Source organism: Pholis gunnellus (assembly GCF_910591455.1).
Source record: "Pholis gunnellus genome assembly, chromosome: 10".
Taxonomy (NCBI): domain Eukaryota; kingdom Metazoa; phylum Chordata; class Actinopteri; order Perciformes; family Pholidae; genus Pholis; species Pholis gunnellus.
In genome coordinates this window covers 25167450-25194675 of record NC_136537.1, presented here as the reverse complement: position 1 = coordinate 25194675, position 27226 = coordinate 25167450, and the positions used below count along the sequence as shown (strand labels likewise).

General features: G+C 44.0%; 1 protein-coding gene across 1 annotated transcript in view; it reads left to right on the top strand.

Moving 5' to 3' along the window:
• The window catches only part of LOC306702467 (transcription factor COE3), a gene marked incomplete at its 5' end in the record, with an annotated part of 125591 nt that overhangs the window by 70589 nt on the left and 27776 nt on the right, over positions 1–27226 (top strand). Inside the window, 4 exons of the mRNA XM_079168099.1 lie at positions 10726–10807; positions 10906–11023; positions 15360–15490; positions 16479–16605. Of these exons, the coding sequence (XP_079024225.1) occupies positions 10726–10807; positions 10906–11023; positions 15360–15490; positions 16479–16605 (458 nt within the window). The remainder of the gene's footprint in view (positions 1–10725; positions 10808–10905; positions 11024–15359; positions 15491–16478; positions 16606–27226) is intronic.

Sequence of the window (27226 nt, the reverse complement as noted above, 5' to 3'; positions counted from 1 at the left end):
CTCCTCTCCGCGTTTGTAATTATTGAAGTTTCCTGTTCAGGTGACACTCAGCGACATTTTATCTTCCTTCAGTTGGCGAGTCGACGCGGCGGCAGCAGGAAAAGGTTAAAGTGGCATGAAGAGATATTGAAATGAAATGGTTGGGAGGCAGGCCCCGGGCCATTATTCAAATCACCACGTTTTCTCCTTTAATTTTGCTTCAATAACGCCGGACGTTCAACCGTCAGCAGTCACACACTTAATTAAAAAGCTCAGCGAGCCGACTGACGCCTGCTCCGCATAGCAATGCAGCGGCGGGAGAAACATTAGTCGGGCCGATAAGTGAGCGATGAATGTTGCTGCTGCTCTACGTCTGATCACACAACACAGACGGTACTAATACTACCACTACTGCAGTACTCCTGGCTGCCTCACAGGGCTCACAAGTACTGACGGAGTTTGTAGCGAGTACAATACTATGTTGCTCTCACGTTGTTCAACTGGCAGTACTAGTACAATAAAGTACTATAGTGGTTGTTAAAGTAGTATTATGGGCAGAAATACTAGTTGGGTTTGCAGAGATGCTGTAGTAGTAGTAGTAGTTGTAGGGGCAGCAGTTGTGGTAGTAATACAGTAGTATTAGTAGTAGTTTTAGCAGTAGTACTTTAGATGTACATACCTTTATGGTATTAGAAGTACTGATGGAGGTTGTAGCAGTTACTGTACTATATTTATCACCACGTTGCTCTCACGTTGTTTAAATGGTAGTACTAGTAATAGAAAGGAGTAGTAGTAGTTACATTTGTAGTATTGGAGGCAGAAATACTAGTAGAGGTTGTAGCAGTCGTAGTAGTAGTAGTAGTAGTAGAAGTTGGGGCAGAAGTAGCAAAAGTATTATTATTAGTAGTTGTAGGAGCAGTAGTTGTGGTAGTGACAGTAGTATTAGTAGTAGTATTAGTTGAAGTATTATAAATAAGTAATAGTAGAGGCAGAAATACTACTACAGTGAGCAGTAGTACTAGTAGTAGTCACAGAAGTAGGATGTGTAGTGGCAGTAGTATTGATAGCAATGTCAGTAAACACAGTAGTATAAGTATTCGTGGTAGTACTAGTAGGTAGTCAGATTTGACACAATTTGTACTTAAAATAGCTAAAAACTGGTAGAAACACGGGACTGGCCCTTTAAGTACAGGACGTCTTCTCTGATGGAAGCGAATGCTAAAGAAAACATATTTCACATGTAAAACATTAATTAAAATCGTTAGCGTCCATCTTGGTTTGAATGTGGAGCAATAATTTAATCATGTTGTACATATTAAGAATTTACTGCTCAGGCAGCCGTGAGCAGTGTGTTAAATGAATCATAGTGGAGAGGAGGATGTTTCTTATAAATGAGGTAGAAGTGCTGAGAGGAACCATTACTGACACTTACTCAGGGTCAGAGGTCACAGACGGGCTGCTTCATAGTTCATGTTATAGGAAACAACACCGTCACCGTTATCTGTTTTCTCTGTTCTGTTATTGAGACGCTTCTACGTCAACTTCTGTCTGAAAGAAACTAAACATCGGACAAAAACAGTAGTAGTACTAGTAGTAGTGGTGGTGGCTGTAGTAGCAGTAGTACTAGTAGCCTAGTAGTAGTGGTGGTGGCTGCAGTAGCAGTAGTAGTAGTAGTAGTAGTAGTACTGCAGTAGTAGAAGTAGTGGCCATTGTGGTGCTATAGTGGGCTTTAACAGGAGCAGTACTAGCAGTTTAAGTAGTAATGAAGTGTGTGTAGTACTAGTAGTCACAGTAGTGGTAGTAGCAGTAATATAAGTATTTGTGGTACTACACCACACCTTGAACTCTACTTGATTTAGTTCTGTAGTTTCTGTAAAGTTAAAATAATGCAAACCTTAATATTCGAGATATAAATCAATAGAATCAGTTGCTCAGGATGTCTCCGCTCCGTGGTTCTTGCGTCTCTGGAGCTCTGACTCGCTCGTCTATCTGCTTATTCAAAGACGTCGGCTGTGTTGTGGACACACTTGTTTGTTAGCTCAGAGTCCTGACAGCGAGCTGAAGGAAGTACTCTGGGACTTCCAGGTCAGAGAGGAGTTAACGGGTCACGAACTCTTGCGTTCTCCCCAAAGAGCTGCCTCGCTTCTCTCTGTGTGTTCGGATCTTATTTTAATAAGTTGATCTTTGATATTTGGAGGTCTGACCTTAATTTCGGAGGCTTTAACACCGGCGCTTGCTTCTGTAGCCCGCCGACGTGCCTTTGAGCCACAAACCGCTCGAGCCGTGATGAAATTCATACCAGACCTCACGTCTCCCTGATGTCAACTTTTCAGGAAAGAAATGGTCCAGTTTCTCCTTCTGGCTCCAGGCTGTTTGGAGTTTTATCTGCTGGGTTTTAGGAGGATTTCATCAGACTAGAAGTTGAAGGATTCTTCTCCGTCCAGAGAGATAAATAAATCCTTCAGTTCAACACCAGGAACTGGAAAGAGGAAGCCGGTGATATCAGGTGTTTCTGCAGGATTTAGACACAAACCTGGAGTTGTGCCGTCGATCCCCCGAAAAAAAACACAGAAAAAAAAAAGTGATTATTGGACACGAAGTCCAGCTGTGTGTTTAGTAGAAGAGATTTGTGAACAACAAAAAGTTTTTGGTTCACAGCGAGAAAATAAAAGCTGGAATGACATGATGTTTTTAAGGGCCTGACTATTTCCTGGTAATGTACAATACGTGACGTCTGACCCCAAACAGACTCACGTCGACTCTCTGGCCCAGAGAGCTGTGAAGACTTCAGCTGTTGTTTTTTATGAATCTTTTCTTTAACCACAATCTGCTTTCAGAGGGAAAACTCTAAATAAAGTGTAGAAACAACAGTGTGCACCTTGAAACGGTCTCTCTTTGTGCAGTTCGGTTCATGTGAAGTGTGTTGGTGCAGATAAAAGATGCTGAGAGTCCTGCAGTCCGTTAAACAGAAACTCTTACGCGTCTTTAAATCGGGATCATTTCTGCTGAGTGGACTTCTAATATTAATATTAACATTTTTTGCCCCTGGAACTCCCTGCAAGGCTGCCTGGAGTTTTCTGAACTGCAGTGTGGGAGCCACCAATTATATTTGCATTTTTAAATAGGACAAATTGCAGGTAGTATGTGTATATGTGGCTGCAGAGTAATTTTAGTAATTTAGTGCTGCGGGGCCATGTCTCGTGCCCCGGAGTGAGCGGACTGTTTCCAGGCTGTTTCATGACTGCTGTACCTGATTGTTCCAGGTTATATCCCGTCTGTTTCCAGGTTCTTTCTAGACTGCTTTACAATGCTGTCTTCAACTACTTTACCAGGTTGTTACTACACAGCTTTATCAGGTTGTTTCCAGGCTGTTTCCAGGTTGTTTCCAGGCTGTTTCCAGGCTGTTTCCAGGCTGTTTCCAGGCCCATATATCTCACGGTTTTGGTCGTCTGTTTTAGTTTATCTGGTGGCAGCTGCTCGCTCGCCGCTCCCTCTGGTTGACAATATGCTGTCAAGCTGTCCACATATACCGCACAACATACACTACAACTCCCATGATCCCCCGGGGGCTGCAGCTAGTCTGGGTGGTGGGGGACAGCCTGGGGACCCCTGCTGTGTGGTGACAGACAGCATACTGGGGCAACTGGTGTAGTTTGTGTTGCACTCATGTAGTCCATCTCAGTTTGAGTTTTACAAAGTCAGCTTGTGCTTTAAGATGTGTGTGTGTGTGTGTGTGTGTGTGTGTGTGTGTGTGTGTGTGTGTGTGCGTGTGCGTGTGTGTGTGTGTGTGTGAGTTTCCAAGCGTCTGATTGGCCGAACAGTCCAGTGTTTGTTTTTAATGGAAGACGTGCGCTCGGATGTTTTTTCCCTTAAATTTTGAATTTTACTCCGATTTCCACCTAATTTTTAAGTCATGATGTCACACAGACACACACACACACACACACACACACATACACACACACATACACACACACACGTACACACACTCACCGGCTGCAGCGTTGCGTCACACGGATGACTTTTCGATCGAGGAGAAAAATACTGCTGATCGTCATGACAACCCTGCCAAAATACAGTTGAGGAGTAACCCGAGTTTAGTGTGTGTGTGTGTGTGTGTGTGTGTGTGTGTGTGTGTGTGTATGTGTGTGCGTGTGCGTGTGTGTGCGTGTGTTGTAAAGGAAAACTGCTTTACTCAACCAAAAAAGCAGTATGAAATAATTATGGGATGTTCTGTTCGTCTCTGCGCTCCAGGAACTCAGCATGTGTTTTTACACACACACACACACACACACACACACACACACACACACACACACACACACACACACACCCCGTCTCACCTCCAGCTAACAGGAAACACCGGAACACAAACAGGAAGGACCTCCAGCCTCCTTCATGTTCAAACATCTCTGCTCCTGTCGGCTCCGATACACTTTATGCAACGTTTTTTTCTGTTTGTGGCTCTGAACGCTCCCCTGTCTCGTTCCCCTAATTAGATGCTTTATTTATATCATTATTCACACGCCACAGCAGCAGAACATGAAACCTAAACATCACGGTTCAACAATGAAACACATGAAGACATACACACAGAAAGTCACAAACACGAATGTGATGATGAGAGTCATGAGAGCAGAAATACTAAATAATCCGTCATCACTCAAAAGGAGAAGAACTTCATCTACTTCCTGTCACGGAGGTCAAAACCAGCCTCAGATTGACAGGTGAAGCGCGTCTCTTAAACACTTACCAACAAAGAAGAAGACTTAATAATAAAATGATGTCAAACGATTACCGGCTCAAACGCTCCTCCCTGCAGACAAACTCCTTCTTTGAGTCTTCGTCGTCAGCGATCGATCGCGCTATGGAGTCATCACGTTCTCCACTTCTTCCTTTTTTAAGCGATGGATTTTGTGTCACATTATTTTTAATGCAGAAGAATTTCCCTCCGGTCACAGAAGAGGAGGAGGAGGAGGAGGAGGAGGAGGAGGAGGGTGTAAGCATCTCCTTTTTTTTTTATTGCAATCGATTCAGATTGATTAGTTTCAGATATTTAATGCGATGCTCCTCCTCCTCCTCCTCCTCCTCCTCCTCTTCCTCTTTGCTTGTTTGTCCTCGTCACTTGTCGCATTATTTGCAAACGACAAAAATCAAAAAGAGGAGGCGGGGCACCGGCGATCCGCAAAAAAACTCCCCCGAATGCATAACGGTGGCACTCAATATTTCAGACGGAACAAATGAATTGCGCGAGGCTCTTTTAGCAGAATAAACTGCTTTTGCGTGTCAAGACAAAGTCTGGGGAATAAGGGACCGAGGACCTAATGTGTTGTGACAATAGACAGTAGAGAGGCTGTGTTTATGTGTGTGTGTGTGTGTGTGTGTGTGTGTGTGTGTGTGTGTGTGTGTGAGGCAAAGAAAGAGAGACGGAGAGAGACAGAGGCAGATCTGTTCCAGGGACTGTTTTAGTGCCTCATCAAATATTTAGTTTGATTGTACATGGTCCTGTAATTGCCATCTTGGCTTGTGAATTATTGATGGCCTGTAGCAGAGCCAAGGAGGGCCCTCATCTTTACACACACACACACACACACACACACACACACACACACACACACACACACACACAGCTCGCTCATGTGCTGTAATAAGGCCAGACGCACACACACACACACACACTCTGTGGTGCGGAGGCCAGTGAATCATCATGTAATGGTAATGGGCATGAAGCTGCTCTTGTTTCATATCCTAATTAGCAGCAGAGGAGCATCATCTGAATTCCTCAGTAATTATTTGAAGAGGGCGTTTCAACAACACGGCAGAGTCAATATTAGACTTTACTCGACCTTCTAATGAGGCGACGCCTTCCCCTCCTTCTTCTTCTGATGTTTTTTTTTCTGTAGCACAAACTGCCTGCGAGCTCTTTTCTCTCTCTCTCTTTGCTTTTGTTTCTTTTTGTTCGTTAGCCGGGAACAAATGAGATGCGACGGCGAGGCGGTTAGCGGGTTAACCAGGACGGATCGCTGTTTAGCTCGGCGGTCGGTCCTCAGCTCGGCCACGCTTGCTTTTGTGCTTCGTTTCAGTTTGTCAAGTCCGTGAGATGAGTCGATGGCGGTGGTGGTGGCGGCGGTGGCGTGCTGGTCCCGGGCTCGCCGGGCGGTCAGGTGGTAAACTGGCGGCGGCGGCGCGGTGGCTTCTCACTGCGAGCATCAAACTGTGAGGGCGAGCGGCAGCTTTTAAAAATACTCCTGCTGAAATATTGATTTTCTTTTTTCTGCTTCTTTTTTCTTTCTAACGTAATAAGTGAGAGACTCCGGGGAGGGTGTGTGTGTGTGTGTGTGTGTGTGTGTGTGTGTGTGTGTGTGTTTTGGCCTTCAAAGTGTGTGTGTGTGTGTGTTCATATGAAGTGTGTGTGTTCATCAGGGCCTTGTAATCTGAGCCCGTCGTAATTGCTTCCCATAGTGCACTGGGGTGTGGTCGGAGGGGTGACATCATTTGGAAGTGGCCGGTTTAAAAACGCTGAAGTCAGACCCCCCCCCCCCCCCCAACACTCAAACCCCCCCCCCCCCCCCCCCCCCCGATGTGAAGTGAAATGAGCTTTAAATCTGCTCCACTGGAACAATCCCAGCAGCCTCCGTTATGTTCCTCCGTTCTGAATGAAAAGGCGACGAGCTGATCGTAAACGTCGTCTCCTCTCGTCACAAACCCGCCCGGTGAAGCTCAGGTGTTTGACAGTTTGCGTCGTCCGCTCAGGTTTAAACGCAGTCAAACTGATGTGATTTACAGAGAGCGTTTACATCTCCTCCATCTGGACACTCAGCTGTCATCAAGTAGTTTGCTTACAGGGTTCATTTGAGGGGGTTTTCATACATGACAGCACATGAAGAAACACACGATAACAGGATTACACTGTTTTATATATCCAGGCTGGTCTCAGACAGCATTCGTAGTTTAGTCGTCTCAACCTAACTAAGTAGTTTAGTTGTCTCAACCTAACTAAGTAGTTTAGTTGTCTCAACCTAACTAAGTAGTTTAGTTGTCTCAACCTAACTAAGTAGTTTAGTTGTCTCAACCTAACTAAGTAGTTTAGTCGTCTCAACCTAACTAAGTAGTTTAGTCGTCTCAACCTAACTAAGTAGTTTAGTTGTCTCAACCTAACTAAGTAGTTTAGTTGTTTCAACCTAACTAAGTAGTTTAGTTGTTTCAACCTAACTAAGTAGTTTAGTTGTCTCAACCTAACTAAGTAGTTTAATTGTTTCAACCTAACTAAGTAGTTTAGTTGTCTAAACTTAACTAACTAAGTAGTTTCCTGTGAAGACAGACCTTTATTTTGAAAAGATTGTATGCATGTTATGACCATAAATTGACACGTGTTGCTGGACTTTTGTATGAAAACACACGAAATATGAGCAGTAACTTTTCACTAGATATCAAATAAGATTCCATAAGAACGAGAATATCTTCTTTTAGTAAATAAAGCATCATCATTTATTCAGCAAAGATGGCCGTCCTGTGTAAACATTTAAAAGACAAAAGTGACTTAAAGCAGGACAAAGTACATATTTACTTAAATAATATTCAATGAAAACCTTTCCTCTACGTTAACCAAGAGACAGCTTGTGGTACAAAAACACAACACTTCTACTGACCATAAAGCTGCTCATCAAATGTATTCAGGGAAAACAAATATAACTAAAACATAATATAAATGTTTTCTGCCTTCATTGATACAAATTAGAAAGAAGCTGCAGCGTCCAACATGGACGATAAATGACGATACTTTTGTACAAAACACGTCCAAAAGTAGCTGGAGGGCGTGTTTGACGTGGTGGAGTTCCTCCACACCAAACCGTGTCGTAAACACCGTTTACATTTAAGAGAGAACTGAGGCTGAGACTCCAGCGGTGACTTCAGAGCTGCTCCCTCCGTCCTCCTGTAATTAATGGCTGTAATGAGGTGACAGCTTACACCGGCAGACGCTCCCTCATTACCTCTACCTGCTTAAAGAGCCAGAGAAGAAGAAGAGGAGGAGGAGGAGGAGGAGCTCCTCTTCATCATGTCCTGATGCGTTTGTGATGGAGACTCTGGTTCACTGTGTGTCCTCGTAAACAGTCAATGAGAGTGATGATTTAGACTTTCACTGAAAACACACACATGCAGAGATACACACATTAATACGTGTTAGAGTGTGTGTGTGTGTGTGTATTATTGTGTGTTGATGTCAGCTCTTGTTTATTTGTGTTGTTGTCAGTGTGTCTACACCAGTGTGTGTATTCATGTCAATCTGTGTGAGTCTGTATTGTTATTGTGTGTATGTGTGTGTATTTGGGTGAATGTGTTTTTTTGTTGGTATTGGTCTGAAAATGTGTCTCAGTGTGTAACACTGTTTGTGTATATGTTTCTCCGTGTGTGTGTGTGTTCAGTGTTTATTTCTGTGTGTATTTATGTGAATATGTGTGTGTCTGTGTATGAATGTGTGTCTTTGTGTGTATATTTGTATATATACAGTACATGTGTGTGCATTTGTGTGTATATACATGCATCTATGTATATATGTGTAAATGTGTATTTGTATATATGTGTTTCTGTGTGTATTTGTGTATATAAGTGTGTATATTCATGCATTTCTGTCTACATATGTATGTTTTGTGTGTTTCTGTGTATATTTGTGTCTCTGAGCAGCTCCTTTCACGTGTATCATTGTTTGTGTGTATGTGTGTATCAGTGTGTGTGTGTGTGTATCAGTGTGTGTGTGTGTGTGTACAGTCAGAGCAGCTTGTTGTGTGTATTTCTGTGTGTGTGTGTGTGTGTGTGTGTGTGAGCCTCTGGTCTTGTCTCCAGCTGCGTTTTAATTCAATCCGTATTGATCCATATCAGCTCTCTGAAGGACTCGGTATCATCTGAATGGAGCTCCATATTATTCTGTTCACTGCCATAAAGGGCATTAGAGCCTCCAGAGCAGCAGATCAGCTTTCAGTCGATACACACACACACACACACACACACACACACACACACACACAACACCTCTCTGTGTCTCTTTAAAGGGTCGTTTCACCCACATTATGACGAGCGCTGGAATCCGTCCGTGCAGCCGGTTTTCATTTTTCACTCTGAAGAAAAGTCTTCGTCTGTTGATCAATAAGTCAAGATTTAAACCTGAAGACTCTTCTTTAGTCTTTAGTCGTAGTTTACTGAAAGATGGCAGATTAATCTCACTATTGTTTATTCAACACTGTAGAAATACATTTAACGAGTTTTCTAAAGAGATTAAGAAGTTTTATAGGTTCAAATAAAAACCTAAACTACAGCGGCCCCTTAATTTCTACCTTAAATGAACCTCTATATTTCAATTAATAAAAAATAAATGAATGTATTAAATAAGAAAGGAGGTAACCCCTAAAAGCACTTCAATAATTCAATCCATAATAAATAAATAGAAAAACCTTTGAATGTACTATTTCTAAATACAGGAAACCCCTAATTCCTCATTTAATATTACCTTAAAATGGGGTTTTAGTTATAGATTTTAATACATAAAGAGGCGTTTTAATGGGTTTTATTCGTGGTTTAAGAGATTTTAAGGTGTTTAAAGTGAACACATTTTTCACATAAAACACCTGAACACACCTGATAATCCTTAAAAAGGGGATCTTAAAACCCCTTAATTAAAGGTCCAAATGAATTGGTAACCTAAAGTTGTTTTAATTTAACTATTTGAAAACCTCTAAAGCAAAAAGGCCACAAACATCCACTTTAATATTTAGCAATCCATAAATTAACTGGTTTCAGGTGAATTTAAGGGATTCTGTGTCTAAAGAGTGAAAGTGAACGCTGGCTGAGCTCCCGTGTGAGTTTTTAAAGATATTGTTTCTGTCTTATTAAGGTGGAAATCGATGCCGACCTCATGCCACCATTAATATCCCCCCCCCCCCCCCCTCCTCACTCCCAGCATGCCTTGCTGCAGCAGGCGGTGGAGGAGATGGGTTGTGGGTATTCTGCTGAGGTTATCTCCTGGTTAATGTGACATGTCTGTCTGCGACCTTGCCGCTTGTTAACTGCCCGGATTATTATTGTGATAATGTGGCAATTAAAAAGGAAGCGCTCCGTCAGAACAGGAAGGAGAGGGGGGGGGGGGGGGCTTATGGTCCGAGAAGAAGATGGATGTGCACAGATTACAAGGCAGTGGGAGAAGCATTAAGGTGGCCATCCATTCCGACCCCCCCGGTGTCCTCCTCCAAAAGCTGCGGCTTATTGCCGCCCGTCCTCATTGATATCCATTCCCAATCAATACTCCTCTGCTGCCGCGAAAACTGGCCGTAAATCAAAGCGGGAGAACGGGGGGGGGGGGGGTGTGTGAAAATGGCGGTTCCTAATGAGACGCCATAAGTCTGCAGGAAGTGTTGGACTGTCTTCATCAGGACGCCGCTGCTGAATGATAATTTTTATCTGCAGCTGAGAGACGAGACGTGAACCCGTCGCACTGAAACTCAGAGAGAGAGAGGAGTGCTTCATTTATTCACCAGCCACAAAGAGAGATGTGCATTTTATTACAACACCTGAGTCACACGTGCATTTATTATCTTATGAGCTGTGATTTAAACTAAATAACTCGTGTTCAGTTAAATTGAGCGTCCTGTAAAACCAAACTGAGCCCGACTTCGTTTACCTGCAGCCTTCTCTCTGATCCTGGATCAGTGTCTCTGTGCCTCCTCACTCATCGGTCTCTTCTGTTTTTATCTGCAGATTCTTCCTCAAGTTCTTCCTCAAGTGCAATCAGAACTGTTTGAAAAATGCAGGAAACCCGCGAGACATGAGGAGGTTCCAGGTAAGAGACACACCTTTACTTCTCCATGAGGGGTTCCTCTGAGGCTGATCCAGATCTAAGTGACCCTGATGTGTGTGTGTGTGTGTGTGTGTGTGCAGGTGGTGGTCTCCACTACAGTCAACGTGGACGGCCACGTGCTCTCGGTGTCAGACAACATGTTTGTCCACAACAACTCCAAACATGGCCGCCGCGCCCGACGCCTGGACCCCTCTGAAGGTTAGACCTCGCTCGGAGACACACGGGGGGGAAGGGGGGGGGGGGGGGGTTAAAGGGTCAAAGAGTTTGGGACTCTTTGGAGCTAATTCTCAATGATTTTACCTCAATTAACATTTAAACTTTAGCGTTCAAATGTCCATAAAGTTGAGACTTAAAAAGATTAAAACGAGAACGGTCCAAATTTGAGCAGCAAAGCTGGAGATATCCTGACTTTCAGTCCCAAAACTCCCATAATGCAGCTGGGTTGTGTCTTTCATTCGAGTCTAGCAACAGAAGACATTTAACATTAAACTTTAGATGTAAAATCAGTGTAATGACCCTTTAATAATCAGCGGAAAACTTTTTGTATATGAAGCCAAAACGAGACACTCGTCATATTTGAGTTGCGTTTGATTCTGAATCTTTAATAATTTTATAATTTAATAAGTCAAAAGAAATATCGAAAGTCACAAAAGTCCAAAAACCAACCACATAAAAAGAAAACTCAAACAAACGCTCCGTTCTTCCAGCGTTCCGCAGCGAGAGCCAAATAAAAAAATGCATCACTCGCGTATAAACTTCACACGATGAAACTGGACCCCGAGAGCCGGAGCTTCGGCGGTAACATTTTCTTCTGAAGTTGTAAAAAGTTGAACAGCACTTTGTCCCCTCTCTAATAAAAACCCTCCGGAGCGATGACATAAGTCTCCCGTTGGATTCGACCCACTTGGAGTGCCAGATGGGCGGGGCTTAACCTGCACCAGTAATGCCACCAGAACAAATGTTGGCCACACAAAAGCAGACTGAATTAATATATTTCTCTTCTGAACCTCCGAGCGCTCGTTTTGTTCTTTGTGAAAAAAAAAGCCCCACCCATCTGGCACCTACAGGAGAGTAAAACAAACTTTATTTTGCTAAAAAGCAATCAAGCATGAGCAGATCAATATATCGTCCAACTTTCCAAACCACCTTCCTCTGCAGTTTCCCCTCAGCTCGCTTTAAAGTTTAAGGCTTATACACAAAAAGTCTCTTGTTTGTTTCGTCGTACTTGGAACACCAGACGGGTGGAGTTTATGATATAGAGACTTTAGAAAATCTCAGGTGAGATGTCAATTAGTGGAAAGTGGAACTAAACTAACTCTTAGATTCATCCTGTGTGTGTCTAAAACTGTCAACTCTAATGGAATCATCCTGTTTGGTAAACTCCGCCCGTCTGGTACTTACAGAGAGTTAAAACAAGTGCTTAAAAGTTCAATTACCAATCTGACATCAACAAGCCAGTGTCTCTACTTCTGCAGTGTCTCTTGACTCAGGTAAAAGTTTGAGGTATTTCCAGGAGAGCTGATGAAAACGGTTCGCTAGTTTTAACCTACCTGGGATGCCAGAGGGGTGGGGCTTACCATTTCAGTAAATTTGAAACAATCTGTTCGAACTGAAAGTCACAGAAAAGTTGACAACATTGACTTTCACTTTTATATACTACTTGTGATTCCTGTAAGGTAAACCCCACCCCTCTGGGACATACCGTGGAATAAAACAAACATTTTGCCACCAGTCAGACATCAACGTGTCTTCCTTCTCTCACGTCCCAAATGACTACTTCTGCAGTTTCCCTTCGACTTGTTTTAAAGTTTGAAGCTTTTTCAGGAGAGATGTTGTTACTGGTTTGCTTGTTTTGACCTACTTTGAACACCAGCCGGGTGGGGCTTACCATGTCAGGGCATCCACCAACATCTTAGTAGACTGAACCGACTTTTATACACTTCTGTCTGAACTTCCAGCCACTTGTCCTGCAGTCCTAGCCAAACACTTCCCACCCCTCTGGGACGTCCAGCTGAGCAAAACAAGCCCTTAAAACGATTTGGTACCAAACATCAAGCATCTCTTGAGTTCTCCATCTTTCACCCCCCAGAACCACCTCACTCCGCTGTCTCCTTTAACTAATACAAAGTTTGGGGCTTTTCATGGAGAGTTGGCGTAACTTTTTCGCTTGTTTTAACCTGCTGGGAACACCAGACGGGTGGGGCTTACAATATCAGGGCATCGGAAAGTATCAGATGAAACCTCACAGAAAAGTTAACTAAACAAACTCTTGTTAACTCATCAGTTTTAGTCCTGTGAGGTAAACCCCACCCTTCTGGGACGTACAACAGAGTGAAACAACCCTAGAACTATTTGCCACCAGTCAGACTTCAAAACCCCGTCGTGTCGTCTCCCAAACGAACACCGCTGCAGCGTCCCTCGACTCGTTTTAAAGTTTTGAGGCTTTTTCGAGGAGCAGATGATGTAATTGTCTCGTTTGGTTTAACCTACTTGCAGCACCAGGCGGGTGGTGTTTATCACGGCGGGGGGATAAGGTTGTTGATCAAAGAGTAAGCTGACCTCCTGTGATTGCCCCAAACTTCTTTCTCCTTTCAAACCCCACCTGTCTGGCACGTCCAAAGGGATAAAACAAACGCTATTTGACACCGATGTGTCATTCACCGTTCCTGTTTCTCACCTGTGAGAACACCTTGAGACACAAAGCACTTAAACATTCATGGAGAGAAGCGTTTCCTCTCTGAGGGTGTCGTACTGTACGGTGTCCTGCAGGGCCCCCCCCCCCCCCAAAAAAGGGGGCCCCGTTGTTTGCCAGACGGACCCCGTATCTCAGAGCTCGGGGCCCTTTCATCTCATCCAAGACTGGGATGTTTCCAGAGCCGATAAAAAGCCCCCAACATCTGCTCCCGCCTTTTGTCACACCAACCCTCAAACCCCCCCGTGTCCTCGAGAAAACTTTCCACCGCCTGCTCCTCGCCTTTGTGCTACCCCCCCCCCCCCCCCCCCCCCTCAGACCCATCGGACTGTTTGTTTACTGCTGTGACAAAAGGGGGAAATTAATAAGGAGATGACAATCAACTCCTCGGGGCGGGAAAAGCCTCGACCCTCTGCTGCTGCTTCTGGGTTTTCTTTCATCTGGAAAACTCTGAGTGACTTTGAAAAGTTGATGCTGGAACCAGACGGGGGGCAACGAGGACCCTTTACTTAAGATATCAGTCATGTGTTAAAGCTGCATTCTCTCTAATGTCCACCAGGGGGCGACTCCTCTGGTTGTATAGAAGTCTATGAGAAAATGACTCTACTTCTCTCTTGATTTATTACCTCAGTAAACATTGTAAACATGAGTTTATGGTCTCAATCTCTAGTTTCAAGTCTTCTTCAATACAGCATGATGTTCATTTAGTAAATGATGGTCCATTTAGAGTCAAACAGACCATAAAGCAGGGTAGGTTTTAGGGCGGGGCAGAAACTTTTGGTCACTTCAGACTCTTTGAACTCTTTGAGCCACCGAAATGATGAAAGATAAATAAATAAAAACACGCCCAACCAGAGGTGATCAATAGTAACAGCAGTGTTTAATAGAGCCTCTGAACGCAGCTATCGATCACATCTCATAGTAAACAAAAGGAAACTCTGAGCTCTGACTGGAATATCAAATCACCCTCTAAATAAAAACGTCTCTCGATCCGGGAAAAGGTTGTAAACCTGACGGAGCCTCGGTCTCGTCTTCCTCCGTCAGCCTGTCTGACTTCGACTGGACATCAGTCTAGTCGCCGCGGAGACGCTGTTCGTGTGGAGCCCCTTATTGATCGCTGTGCTATTGGAAAAACCAATCGTTTTGCTCATGTGTTAGTGGTGGACTAACGGGACTGAAAGCTCTCCGTGAACTCAGGAAAAAGGAAACATGACACAAACTAGAACGAGAGCCGTTTTCCATTAAAAGTAACACTTTGTATCCGCCCTGTGATCCAGATCCGCTCCCAAATAACCGGTTCTTCCTCGGCTCAGGTTACCACCAGGTGTCTTGAAAATTTCTAAATTTCTAAAATTTCTAAAATGTTGCGCCAAAATCTCTTAGTTTTAGGAAACTATTACAAGCTTTGTTACAAAAAACATTCCTGCAAGACATTGAACTGATGAGACACAAGTAGAAACAGGAAGTAGTGAAGATTTACCAAACTGTTTAAAGTGAAACAAACTTCTCAGTGTTATTTAATCTCAACCAACCAGAATTAGATCTGTTAGCTGTTATCAACAAAACTCCTTCAGCTCAACTAAAAAGAGACGTAAAAATAACTTTATTAAATCATCTTTTAATGGTGAAAATGTCTCATTTATTTGCACGTTTCCAGAGTCGATTTCTGCATGATGTCATTTCTCCAGCTGTGTTGCTCATGTTGCTTGTGTTGCTCATGTTGCTCGTGTCGCTCGTGTTGCTCGTGTTGCTCGTGTTGCTCGTGTTGCTCGTGTTGCTCGTGTTGCTCGTGTTGCTCGTGTTGCTCATGTTGCTGTCGTGTGGTCTGTGTTTCCGAAGCAGCCACGCCCTGCATCAAAGCCATCAGCCCGAGCGAGGGCTGGACGACCGGCGGGGCCACCGTCATCCTCATCGGGGACAACTTCTTCGACGGCCTGCAGGTCGTCTTCGGCACCATGCTGGTCTGGAGCGAGGTGAGAGGAAGAAGAGACGTGATTCTATATGAGATGTTCGGAACATTTTAAATTCATTTCAGCATTTCACGTTGCTGCAATATTTGCATTTAATTCATCAAATGAAATCAAAACAGACCAAAAGAAACCCCAAGTCTGAGCTCCAAGAGCAGCTGCAACATACTGTACATCACGCTCTCCATCTTCTTCATCAACACACTCACACACACACACACACACACATTCGTAGAAACACCTGCATCTGTATCTGTGTGCAGCTCCTCCAGGTCTGCATGCCCCCAAAAAATATGTAGATTTTTGGAGCTGGCGTTGAGGTGCAGGAGGAGCTGTACGCATACGGCGCGCCATGAAATATTGAAGCAGGTCCAGAAGAGCAGAACACCTGGCAGTGGGGGGGGGGAGGGGGGGGGTGACGACGGAGATCTTTGCTTTGATCAGCGTCAGCAGACGGACTCCAAAGCCCAGAATCCCTCTGAACACTCAGACTCACACGGCACGCTGACCCAGATTACAGGACGACAGAAAGTTTGTTACATGAAGAAGAAGAAATGAAAATGCTGCAGGATTTCATCACAGTCCTGAAGAAGTACGAGCTTCAGGAGTCACAGTTTAAGTTCAGGTGTCGGCTGAGTTGAGGTTTAAATATTAAAAGCAGTTGAGGCGTCGTTTTAGACGCTTTGTTCACACGACCTTTGCTCAAGTTCTCAAGTGCTTGTTGACGGAGTTATGCCGTTAAAAACGTCTAATTTTAAACGTAAATGGTCGTGCGTTGAACAGCGGGTTTACGACCACGCCGCTGCTGATTGGGGGAGAAACAGCCACCGAACGGGAGAAAATCGTACTTCAGAGCTCGAAGTGTCAGGAAGTGGTGGATCATCAGCTTTTGTGTGCTGACATCTTTATCACATAACTTGTTAGTTCTTGTTGTTTTCTGAACAGGAAAACAAAGTAAATAACTGCTTTGTTCCTCTTTTCTTCGTCCCCCCAGCTGATCACGCCTCACGCCATCCGGGTCCAGACTCCCCCTCGTCACATCCCCGGGGTCGTGGAGGTCACGCTGTCCTACAAATCCAAACAGTTCTGCAAAGGAGCGCCGGGACGCTTCGTCTACACCGGTAAGAACCCGACGGACATGTGCCGGTGTCTGATGCACGTGATGTCAGCGTCTTATGATGTCATAGGGGACGATGACTCGAGGCTGTTGGTTGTACGTTTGTGACAAAAGCAAAATGTTTGTTGTTGTCAGGAACGTTCTGGACTTCTGGTTCTTCAGAGGCTCACCTCACTCATCACAAACCAAACTCCTGTTTACTAACCAAACTGTTTTGTATGGAAAAAAAAAGGTTTGAAGCAACTTTTCTCCCCCAAAAGCTCCACCAAGACAAATAGAAATGTCTTCCAAAAGGGATTTATTATCACGTGAATGTTTAAAGGTTTGTTGGTCTCCATCCTCAGCTCGTAAACCCTGATTTCCACCTTTAAATTTCCCCTTAAGCTGCATTTAAGTTACAAAACAACCACCTTCCTCTTTCTGTTTCTGCACCTCGGCATCAGATGGAAATATTCTACGTTCCAACCTGAAACTCTGAGATATAGAATATAAAGTGAAGTTCATCATGTTGGACCGAAGCTCCGTGGGCTTGAAGACGAGCTTAAAGCGAAGGTTTAAGGTTCTGAGACCAGGATCATCTTTTGTTATTCTCAGTAAACATCTTCCTCCCGGCGTGTCAATCCTCCTCTTCTCTCCCGACTCGTCCTTCAAGCCTCATTGTCAAACCGTCCTGTAGTCAAAACCGTCCGGTCGACTTCCTTTATCTCTCTCTCTCTCTTTTCAATCTTTTTTTTTATTATTGTCCCGATTATTCCGTCAGAATATCCAGATGTCATTCAAAGTAGCAGAAAGGTCAGATGGAAGGCTGTTTAGCGCGATAAGTAAATGTCACCGCGTCGTGTTCAGGCGTTCTGTTTAACACCGGTTTATCGCCGCTCTCGGGGTCTTTGTTGGAGGAAAGAGGGACGAGACGAGACCCTCACAATGGACGGCCTCCTTTTGCAATGCTAATCTGTGATTCCATTTACAGATACGACTGACAAGAGCTTCTTCTTTTTGACGTGGAGGTGTGTTGTGAATGGAGCCTGTTTGTTATCTCGGTGTCCTCAGTGAAACATGCAGCAGGAGTTTAAAGGACCAGTCCGACGCGTCTCAATCCAAATCACACGTCACATCTTCTGTCGTCAGAAACGAGGAGCGGAGAAATGAAAGCGTGAATAGAAGTTTTCCAGTCGGGTTGTCTTTTAGGATCCCAGACGTCCTGCAAAATGTGGGAAACCTGGAATTCTCAAATGGAAAAATGTACCAAAAATATTTCTTAAATGTGGAAATTAAATTAGTTTTTGCTGGTTTTCTAAAAACCAACAAAAAAAAAATTTCTTTTTTGAATTTCTTCATTTTGTAGATTTGAATGAATTTGTCCTTCCAGGCTTCCATAGCTTTGCTTTCATGTCAGTTCATAATGGAACAGATATTTTACATCTTTGTTTGTTGTCGTTTAAATGTCAGCGTTATGTGACGCGTTCAATGCACCACAGTAACAACACGCTTATAACACAATAACATCAGACGTGATGCTGTCACTGGCAGCAAGTTTCCACTAAAGAATATCTAGAATATTTATTATTTATTCATTTGAAATGTCGTTAGAAAAGCTCGTAAAGGAAGAAGAAGATAACATTTAAATGAACGAGTAGATTGAAGATGCTGCTCTTGATCATTTCTAACTTATAACGAGACAGATGTCCAGTTATCAATACAAAACAATATGTTATAACAAGTAATGCTTCTAGTTCAAATTACAATAATGTGTAAATATATCATACAAACATGTTTATAGGACGAAAAGAGTCTAAAAGCTAAATATTCCTTGAGACCAGCTCTACAACATGAGAAAGGTGCTCTGCCCCTTTAAGACACAGACTTGGTGTTTTTGTCGACATCAGCAGACACGTTCCACAAATCCAATGAAGAAACGTGAACATCTGACTCAGGTTTGATTGATAGGAAACAACAACAAAAACTAAAACCGCGGCGTCCCTGAAGGCACCGTGCGTCTGAACCCCGACAGGTGGCCGCGTCGGAATGTCGTTCGGTTTTCTTGTAACCCTCCCAAGTCTTCTTCTTCTTCTTCTTCTTCTGCTCCTTCTTCTCCTTCTCCCCGCTCCTCCTGCCAGAGAAGGCGGCCATATTGTGTGCAGTTCACCGCTCCCCGTCGTGCCAACAGCGCGTTGTGTTCATGAATGTGAAATGAGCTTTTTTTTTAAATAGGAAATGAGCGAGATGAGAATAATTGAAGAGGAAGAAGAAGAAGAAGAGGAGAAGGCTGATGTCATTTCCTTCAGGAGTTTCTCTGCTTCATCAGAGTCCAGCCTGTTTTATTTCAGTCCAGTCTGGATCATAATATATATATATATGTATATATATATATATATATATATACATATATATATATATACATATATATATATATATATATATGTATATATATATATATATGTATACATATATATATATATATATATATATATCATCCGAACATATTATAGAGCAACAAATCACAGTTTAAACCTCTTCAATCTAAACACTGAATCGACTGCATAGAGCCTAAAGATATATATATATATATATATATATATATATATATATATATATATTTACATCTTTATATATTTCAGAGGATTGCCAGTTATTCAGCAGGTTGGAGGCACCTTGTATAGTTTCAAGTGGTCTTAATGAGGCGATGACGGTGAGGAGTTAACAGAGGACCTTTAGGAATTGGTGGGGGTCCTTCACAGGTTCCAGAGGTTCCTCTGGAGGTTCCTCTGGAGGTTCCTCTGGCGGTTCCTCTGGAGGTTCCTGTGGTCACTGAGAAATATTTTCCAGGGGTCTCTGTGTGTCTTAAGGAGGGAGCATGATGTGAGCATCAGCTCAGCTGCAGTGGTTACAAATCTCCCCCCGTCTCCTCCAGAGGAAGTGCAGCCGAAGGTGAAGGGACGAGCAGTGAGATCCGAGTGTTTTCCCAGAATCCCTTGCTCTCTTCCTCTCTGTAGCTTAAAGCAGCTTCAGGATTTGATCCGCCGGCTTCGCTCAGAAAAATTGGCCAAAGGCAAGAAAGCGTCGGCAGAATGACAAGAAGGCAGAGAGGAGAGAGGAGAGAGGAAAGAGGAAACAGGAAAGAGGAAAGAGGAGAGAGGAGAGAGGAAAGAGGAGAGAGGAAAGAGGAGAGAGAGGAGAAAGGAGAGAGGAGAGAGGAGAGAGGAGAGAGGAGCTGAGTCCTGAGACACGATGTCTGTAACCTGGAGTATATATTATACCTTAAAGTACATGTACAAGTACACACAGTACTCATACTCAGTTAAAACAACATTCCATCTACTGGTTTTTATCTGTACATGTAGTTTTGTGTTTAAGTTCAGTTTGTTTCATTTGAAGTTTTGTAGGTTTACATGTATTTATTTAAACTTGTGGTTTTGTAGTCTTTTGTAGTTTCTTGGTTCTCCAGGTTTGTAGTCTTTTTGTAGTTCTTTGTTGTGCAGGTTTGTAGTTTTTTCGTCGGTTCTGTAGTTTTCTTATTTGTCCAATAACTAGCTTTGTATCTTTATTATTCTGTAGTTCGGTGGTGCTCCGGGTTTGTAGTTTTTCGGCTCTGCGGGTTTCATCACCCTGCTGGTGTTGAAGAGCCGGGCGGTGCTGCTGGGTCCACACCGCCGGCCTCAGAGCTTGTAATGCACGGATCAATGCGGCCTGCAGGGGGGAGGATGGGGGAGGATGGGTGAGGGTGAGGATGGGGGGGTATTGAGGGATCGATGGGTGCTGAGTTATTGCGGCGCTTGGCCACTGATTTTTAGAGAGCTGTGTTTTCCCAGGAAAGTCAATACCTCCAGGCTCCTCTCATTAATTTCAACCCCGAACACCTCCCCCCTCCTCCTGCAGCTGCACCGGGGGAGCTGCAGGAGGAGGGGGAGAACAAGGGGGAGGAGGGGGGAGAGAGAGGAGAGAGAAACTGAGATGATGGAAGTCAGAGATTCAGACGACAAGAAGAGGAGGAGGAGGAGGAGAGGATGAGATTAAAGTGAGATTCTTACAAATGGAGAAAAGAGAGGAGGAGGAGGAGGAGGAGGAGGAGGAGGAGGAGGAGGAAAAGAAAGAGGAGAGTGTTTACGAGGGAAGGAGAAGGACGAGGAAAGACGGTGTGGTTCCTGGTTTAGAAAACAGACAGAAGGGAAAATATTGATTCCTAATATGGAGATCATGTTTGCAGCAGATTATCGACTCGTCTCTGTTCCAGTCTGAGCCTCACTGGAGCTCGTCTGTGTGAAACTTCTAACTGGTGCAGTCAGCTGTTCGTTTCCTCTGCATGTGTGTTCACTCACGTTTATTATGAATACTGTGGAGAACACGGAGCGTAGGTCCTCATCATTTACCCCAAAATGATGGTTCTGCTTCCCCCTGAAGGAGGCTCGGCTTTCACACTGTGTTCAAGGAGCACTGGTGTGTAGTGTGGGGGGGGGGGTCCTCGGGGGGTTTCCTCTGGCAGGCCTCGACATGCCTGAACCCCCCCAGAGAGGAGGTGTGGCTGAACTGTGAGTCGACGGTGAAGACGGATGACATCATGTCAGACGAGGATTCAAAACGACGACACGTGGACGACATGATCACCATGGAAACAAGAACAGACCGGCCTCAAACTGTTTCTTTACACTCAATTAACAACAATACAATAATACAATAATACAATTCATTCAGAGCATGAATTATGAATTATGAATAGCACATCATTCATCTGAGGGATGACACCTGCTCACACACATTGACTAGAAACAACACAGAAATACTTAAAAGGATTCAAAACTACCACAAAGACTCAAAACTACCACAAAGAGACACAAAACTACCACAAAGAGACACAAAACTACCACAAAGACTCAAAACTACCACAAAGAGACATAAAACTACCACAAAGAGACACAAAACTACCACAAAGAGACACAAAACTACCACAAAGAGACTCATAACAGTAGCTCAGAGACTTTAAAGGACCCCGAAAAGATACAAAATGGCCTCAAAGAGACAAAAAACGACCCCAAAAAAAGATGTTAAATGACTCGGCAAAACGACCTCAAAGAGAAACCACAGAGAAGCTCTGCTGGAGGTCAAAGGTCAGTTCATGAGGTAAAACATTCGTCTCACTTCTTTTTACTCGTTTTGTTGTTCTCTGAGACTCCGTCTCACGTCTCCATGGTAACAGATGAAATGAGATGATGTCGTTGTTTGGTGTTGCATTGTGGGTGTTCTGCTCCCTCTGGGACGGTCACTGAGATTAAGGAGCTCTACAAATAAACTCCACTCGACGCCGACGCCTAAACGTTTGGATAAAAGAACCAAAGTGGATTCAGTGTTTGGTCTGTGGGGGAAAGATCAGATTGTCTGCTGATTATCCTCCTCTTCCTCCTCTTCCTCCTCTTCCTCCTCTTCCTCCGTCCACTTCAGGGATATCGTATCATAAAGATTCAGAAAGGAGCAGAATTATGACAAATTGATGCAAAATCACAGCTTTAATTAATGTAAATTGACCAGAAAGATGTTAAATACGACCACGAAGAGGCTCAGAACGGCTCAAAAGGACACATTAGTGTCTGTAACTATAAACAGTGTAACTGTTCGTAAAGTCACATTTTATGTTTCACTGCTCGGCCTCAACGCCGTCAGGAAATACAATGAAGCACTCTGTACGTTTTGTTCTCCACACACACACACACACACACACACACACACACACACACACACACACACACACACACACACACACACACACACACACACACACACACACACATGGAAGGCATTAGCAGATTGTTCCATAAAGGTCTGCTAAAGGTCTTGTGAACATGAAACTGAAACACTCAAAGTTAAACCTCAGATTCTGAGCCGCTGTAAAGATTTCTAGAGAAGAAGAAGAAGTTTCCTCCTCCCTCCCCCCCCCCCTCCCCCTCCCCCCCTCCCCCCTCCCTCCCTCTCATGTGAAGCAGCCTTCACTAATTGACTTCTGAATTTTTATTGTTTAATTACTGTCACGGTAACACATGGAGGCAATTATGTGTAACTGTCTGCGGATCAGATTCTGTACCTTCAGAGAGGAAACAAAGAAACACTCATCGTGTTTGGTTCTTTAACGGTTCTTTAACGGTTCTTTAACGATGACCGAGAACGTTTCACCGTTTTTATTGGGTTAAAAAAAACGACACGTTTCATCCTGATAAACTTCTAAATGTGCGTTTCTTCGTTTGGCTCTGAAACAAAGAAAGCGTTCATTGTTCAGGTGAGATCCAGATGTGTGATGTTTTCACACAGAGGTGCTGATGGAGGCTGTTCATTCATTCCTTTAAATAACTTCACGCTCCAGACGTTAATATCTGTGTAAAGCAAAGTAGAGTTTTAGGCCCAAAATGAGCAGAAAACAAGTGTTTAAAGGATATTATATGATTTTATAGATGCTCCTGAACACACAGATTCATTTGGTGTTGTTGGCTCCATCGCTCACATTTAGTTTGTTTCAAATACATAACATTTAGAAATGGAGGAGAAGTTTTTAATGAGGTCATTGAACTTGTTTTATTGTAAAATCCGAGACACAAATTATTGTTAAAAGCAAAATATTTAGAATTATTAAGTAACACGGAATGTTTATTTAGGCAGCTGAACTCTGAAAAACAGGAAACAGATCAAATAAACATCTCACCGTTTATATTACTAAACTTTGACTTTTTATCGACGATGTCAAAACGTCCTTTTGTCTCAAGCTGTAGTGTTGAAAGCTCACATCTCAACATCCGAACATCCGAACATCTCAACATCTCAACATCCGAACATCCGAACATCTCAACATCCGAACATCTCAACATCTCAACATCTCAATATCCGAACATCTGAACACTCACAGCGTGTTTTGAAGAAACTTTATTTAAAGTATCACCTGTGACTTTAAGGCGTCAGACCTTTAACACACAGACGCCTCGCAGCACGTCAACGTGTTCACAGCAGAGACGAGTGAGACTCAGAGAGACACTCGATCAATCAATGGAGTCACTAACACCCCCCCTCCCCCCTCCTCCCCCCTCCTCCCCCCTCCTCCCTCCTCCCCCCTCCTCCAACCGTCTCTGCTGCAATCGATGCTCATGGAAATTTCATGAACTTTAAACTGTGATTGACGGGCAGCTCAGAAGCCTTAAAGGTTTCAAAGGTATCATAATACATAAATAAACAAATGAGCATAAATTAGCCTATATATATTCATTTCTTTATTTTAATGACTCCAAAAGAGAAACATGATCAGAAACAAACTATATACAACCACAAAGGGACGCAGATACGCAAAGAACGACCACAAGAGTCGCAACATCCACCGTGTACACAACACGACCACACAAAGATGCAAAACAGCTACAGATGCACAATGACCACAGAGATGCAAAACCATCACACAGAAAATACAGAAGTGACAAACTTTAGTTTCTCTTTCAGTGTCAGAGTCACATTCAGAGCGTTTAAGGTTCTAAGTGTTGATAACAAACACGAGGAGCCACAATCACACGACAGAACGTTGGGTGTTCTGAAGCGGTTCGGGTTCCTCGGGTTCTTCTAGCTGACCTGCGGTGACCTCGGCTCAACCTGCAGCGCCGACGCGTTTCTGTTCACGAAAAGAACCTCCGAGCGTCTTTTTGATCTCTCGTCTCGTCTTTTAATAGACAGCAGAAGTGTGCTCTCCGTCGGGGGAATCCCTCTCAGCAGAGACGCACCACATTTCATATATCAAAGAGCACGGCGGCACCGCTCCACTTAGGAGGACGGGGGACTTGCGGGGGAACTAATGTCGGGTAATTAGCTGTTTCTGCAGGGGCAATTTTTGGGCCGCGACTCCAGAAAAAAAAGAAAGAAATGCTACTCAGGTGGGGGGGCCTATTTCTTTGAGGCACTCTCTCCGTGTCGCAGGGCTCTAATCAGGAGCAGGTAATTATCCTCTGATTAACACGCTGGATCTGGGCGGATGTTTCGCTCTAATCACTGAGGTTGTTGCGTCAGTCGGCGGCTCCCGGAGGAGGAAGCAGAAGGGGAGTGGGTGTTTCTACTGTCGCTCCGGTTCCCGGGAGCCGCGAGACGCTCGTCCGGGTTTTACAGTCGCTCTGCCCAAAAACCAGAGCTGAATGACTGAGGGAGGAGGTTTGGTTTCAGGAGTGTTCGAGACACAAAGTTCCTCCAAACAGAAAAGGTTCTGTGTGTAAGTCGTTGTTATAAATGCTGAAAATTACATTTTGTTTTATAAACAGAGACCTGACACCTTGTATCTTCACTACAAAGCCGGTCTTTGACTTAAACCAGTATTTGAATGTCTTAAAGCTGCATTCTCTCTAATGTCCACCAGGGGGCGACTCCTCTGGTTGTATAGAAGTCTATGAGAAAATGACTCTACTTCTCTCTTGATTTATTACCTCAGTAAACATTGTAAACATGAGTTTATGGTCTCAATCTCTAGTTTCAAGTCTTCTTCAATACAGCATGATGTTCATTTAGTAAATGATGGTCCATTTAGAGTCAAACAGACCATAAAGCAGGGGATGCTTTAGGGGCGGGGCTACACGGTGATTGACAGGTCTCTACGTCTGCATTCCAAATATGGTCACTTCTGTTTTTCGGTTGCAAAAAATCCCAACAGGGCTTCAAAACATCAGTCCACAAACCAATGGGTGACGTCGCGGTCTATGGTCTGAACATGAAAAGAATAACACCGGATCGTTTCTTTAAATTTCAGCTCTGTGGTGAAGGTAGCGATACATCTGCGGTTAACAAACCCAACGTAGCGTCCCCGTCTGTTGCTGTTGTTGTTGTTTGTGTCGGCCTCCTCTCTCTCTGATGACCCGAGTGATGAATTGAAAGTTGGGAGGAATAAAACAGCGGATCAATAAGCCGGTGAAAGGATGCATCCAGGGTGTTATGGCTGCTTGTCAACAGCCTCGGCCTGCAGCTGACGCCAGTTGGCCACTTGACAAGCAGGAAAACAAATCAGCCCGTCCACTTAAGGCTCAGCATGTAGCTGTCTGTCAACACCCTCCCCCCCCATCCTCCCCCCTCCTCACCCCTACAAGCCCTGAAGGAAGTGAGGCATCATCAGCGGTGGCGATCTTTGGGCAGCGAGGCCAAACGCCGCTCCGACCCGGCATCAATCATACAGCCGGGGGGGAGAAAAGATGGGAAATTGCAGCACACGGGATGGAGACGCATCGGGGGAGTCGGGGGAGTCGCCACTCGAGCCGCCTGCTTCGTACGGAAAACACGGGAGTCTATTTGAGATGATAAGTGTAATACAGGAGGAAGCCACGCAGAGCTGCTGCAGATAAAAGTCAAATCTATGCAGCTCATCGGGGACATGACTGCGCCTTCAACAAGACCATCACCGCGAAACAATAAGAAAAGGTAAAGGTGAGCGGGGATCTCCCCCCCCCCCCCCCTTCCCCTCCTCCCAAAGTGCATATTTCATCTCCGGCTGGGTAAATATGTACAAAGAAAAAAAACAAAAGATTCCCACTCAGAGGCCCGGCGGCCGGTGAGAAAGCAGCAAATGAAAAATAGCGAGCGATAGATAAATGTAAAGAGTTGCGAGGAGGAGGAGGGTGTAAACAGAGGCTTAGTGGATGTATACATGCTCCTCTGAAGCATGCAGGGCCCAAGGAATTGTGGGTAATGAGCCTGCAGAGATGTTCCAGTAATCCAGCGTCCTCCCTCCAGACCTCTGATCCTCTGATCTGGTATCAGCCGACGCACAAATGCATCACGGACTGAGGAAGAGGAAGAGGAAGAGGAAGGTTCAGCCTCACTTCATCTCCGATTCTCTTGTCAGGACAGGAAAGAGAAAAAAGACAAAAACTCTTGAAATGTTAAGGGAACGATATCATTTCTACTATATCAAGTTTTTTATGCACCGAATTAATTTCTGAGATTGGTGAGCAGCTGCCGCGGGACCACGAGGAGCTCCGGGCTGACTGCGTGTCGGCTGGTTTGAGGTAATTTAATTTAAAATGTGTTGAAATGACAAGCAGCTTCAGGGAGGTGCTGCTAGATCTTTAGGGCCCGTACTGGTGGAGGGACCCTCTGTCAAAAACACGTTTTATTTAGTGCTTTGAAGTGGACGATCTTAAAGATTTTCATTTCAGTAAATGTGTGTTCAGTCTCCATCTCTACTGAAGGAGGTACAGCTGTTGAGATTGAGCTTATAGTCACTGATGAAGTATCGCAATTCATATATTTACATTATTACAAACTTGGTGTCTGTAGCAGTATTAGGGGCCGTTTATGTCCCCTTCAAATTATCAATGTAGACGCACAGACGAGGAAATGACAATTTTCAGATTTTAGATGCTGGAAATCTTTTTTGCAGTGATGATTTGTATCGTCAGGAAAACGGATCTCAGTTTAAAAACAATCAGGAAATGATTTAAGAGGACCTCGTATTGAACCTTGTGGGACGCCGTCACCTTCTTTTTGAAACCATTGGGGACAACTGTTGTCCCACAATGCAGTGCGTCTCAGAGAAACACAGAAAATACTGCAACAAAGTGAAGAATCTTTGGGAGGATTTCAGACTTAAAGTTGGCAGTTTGTTGTTTTTTCATCTCTGCTGTTGATTTCTG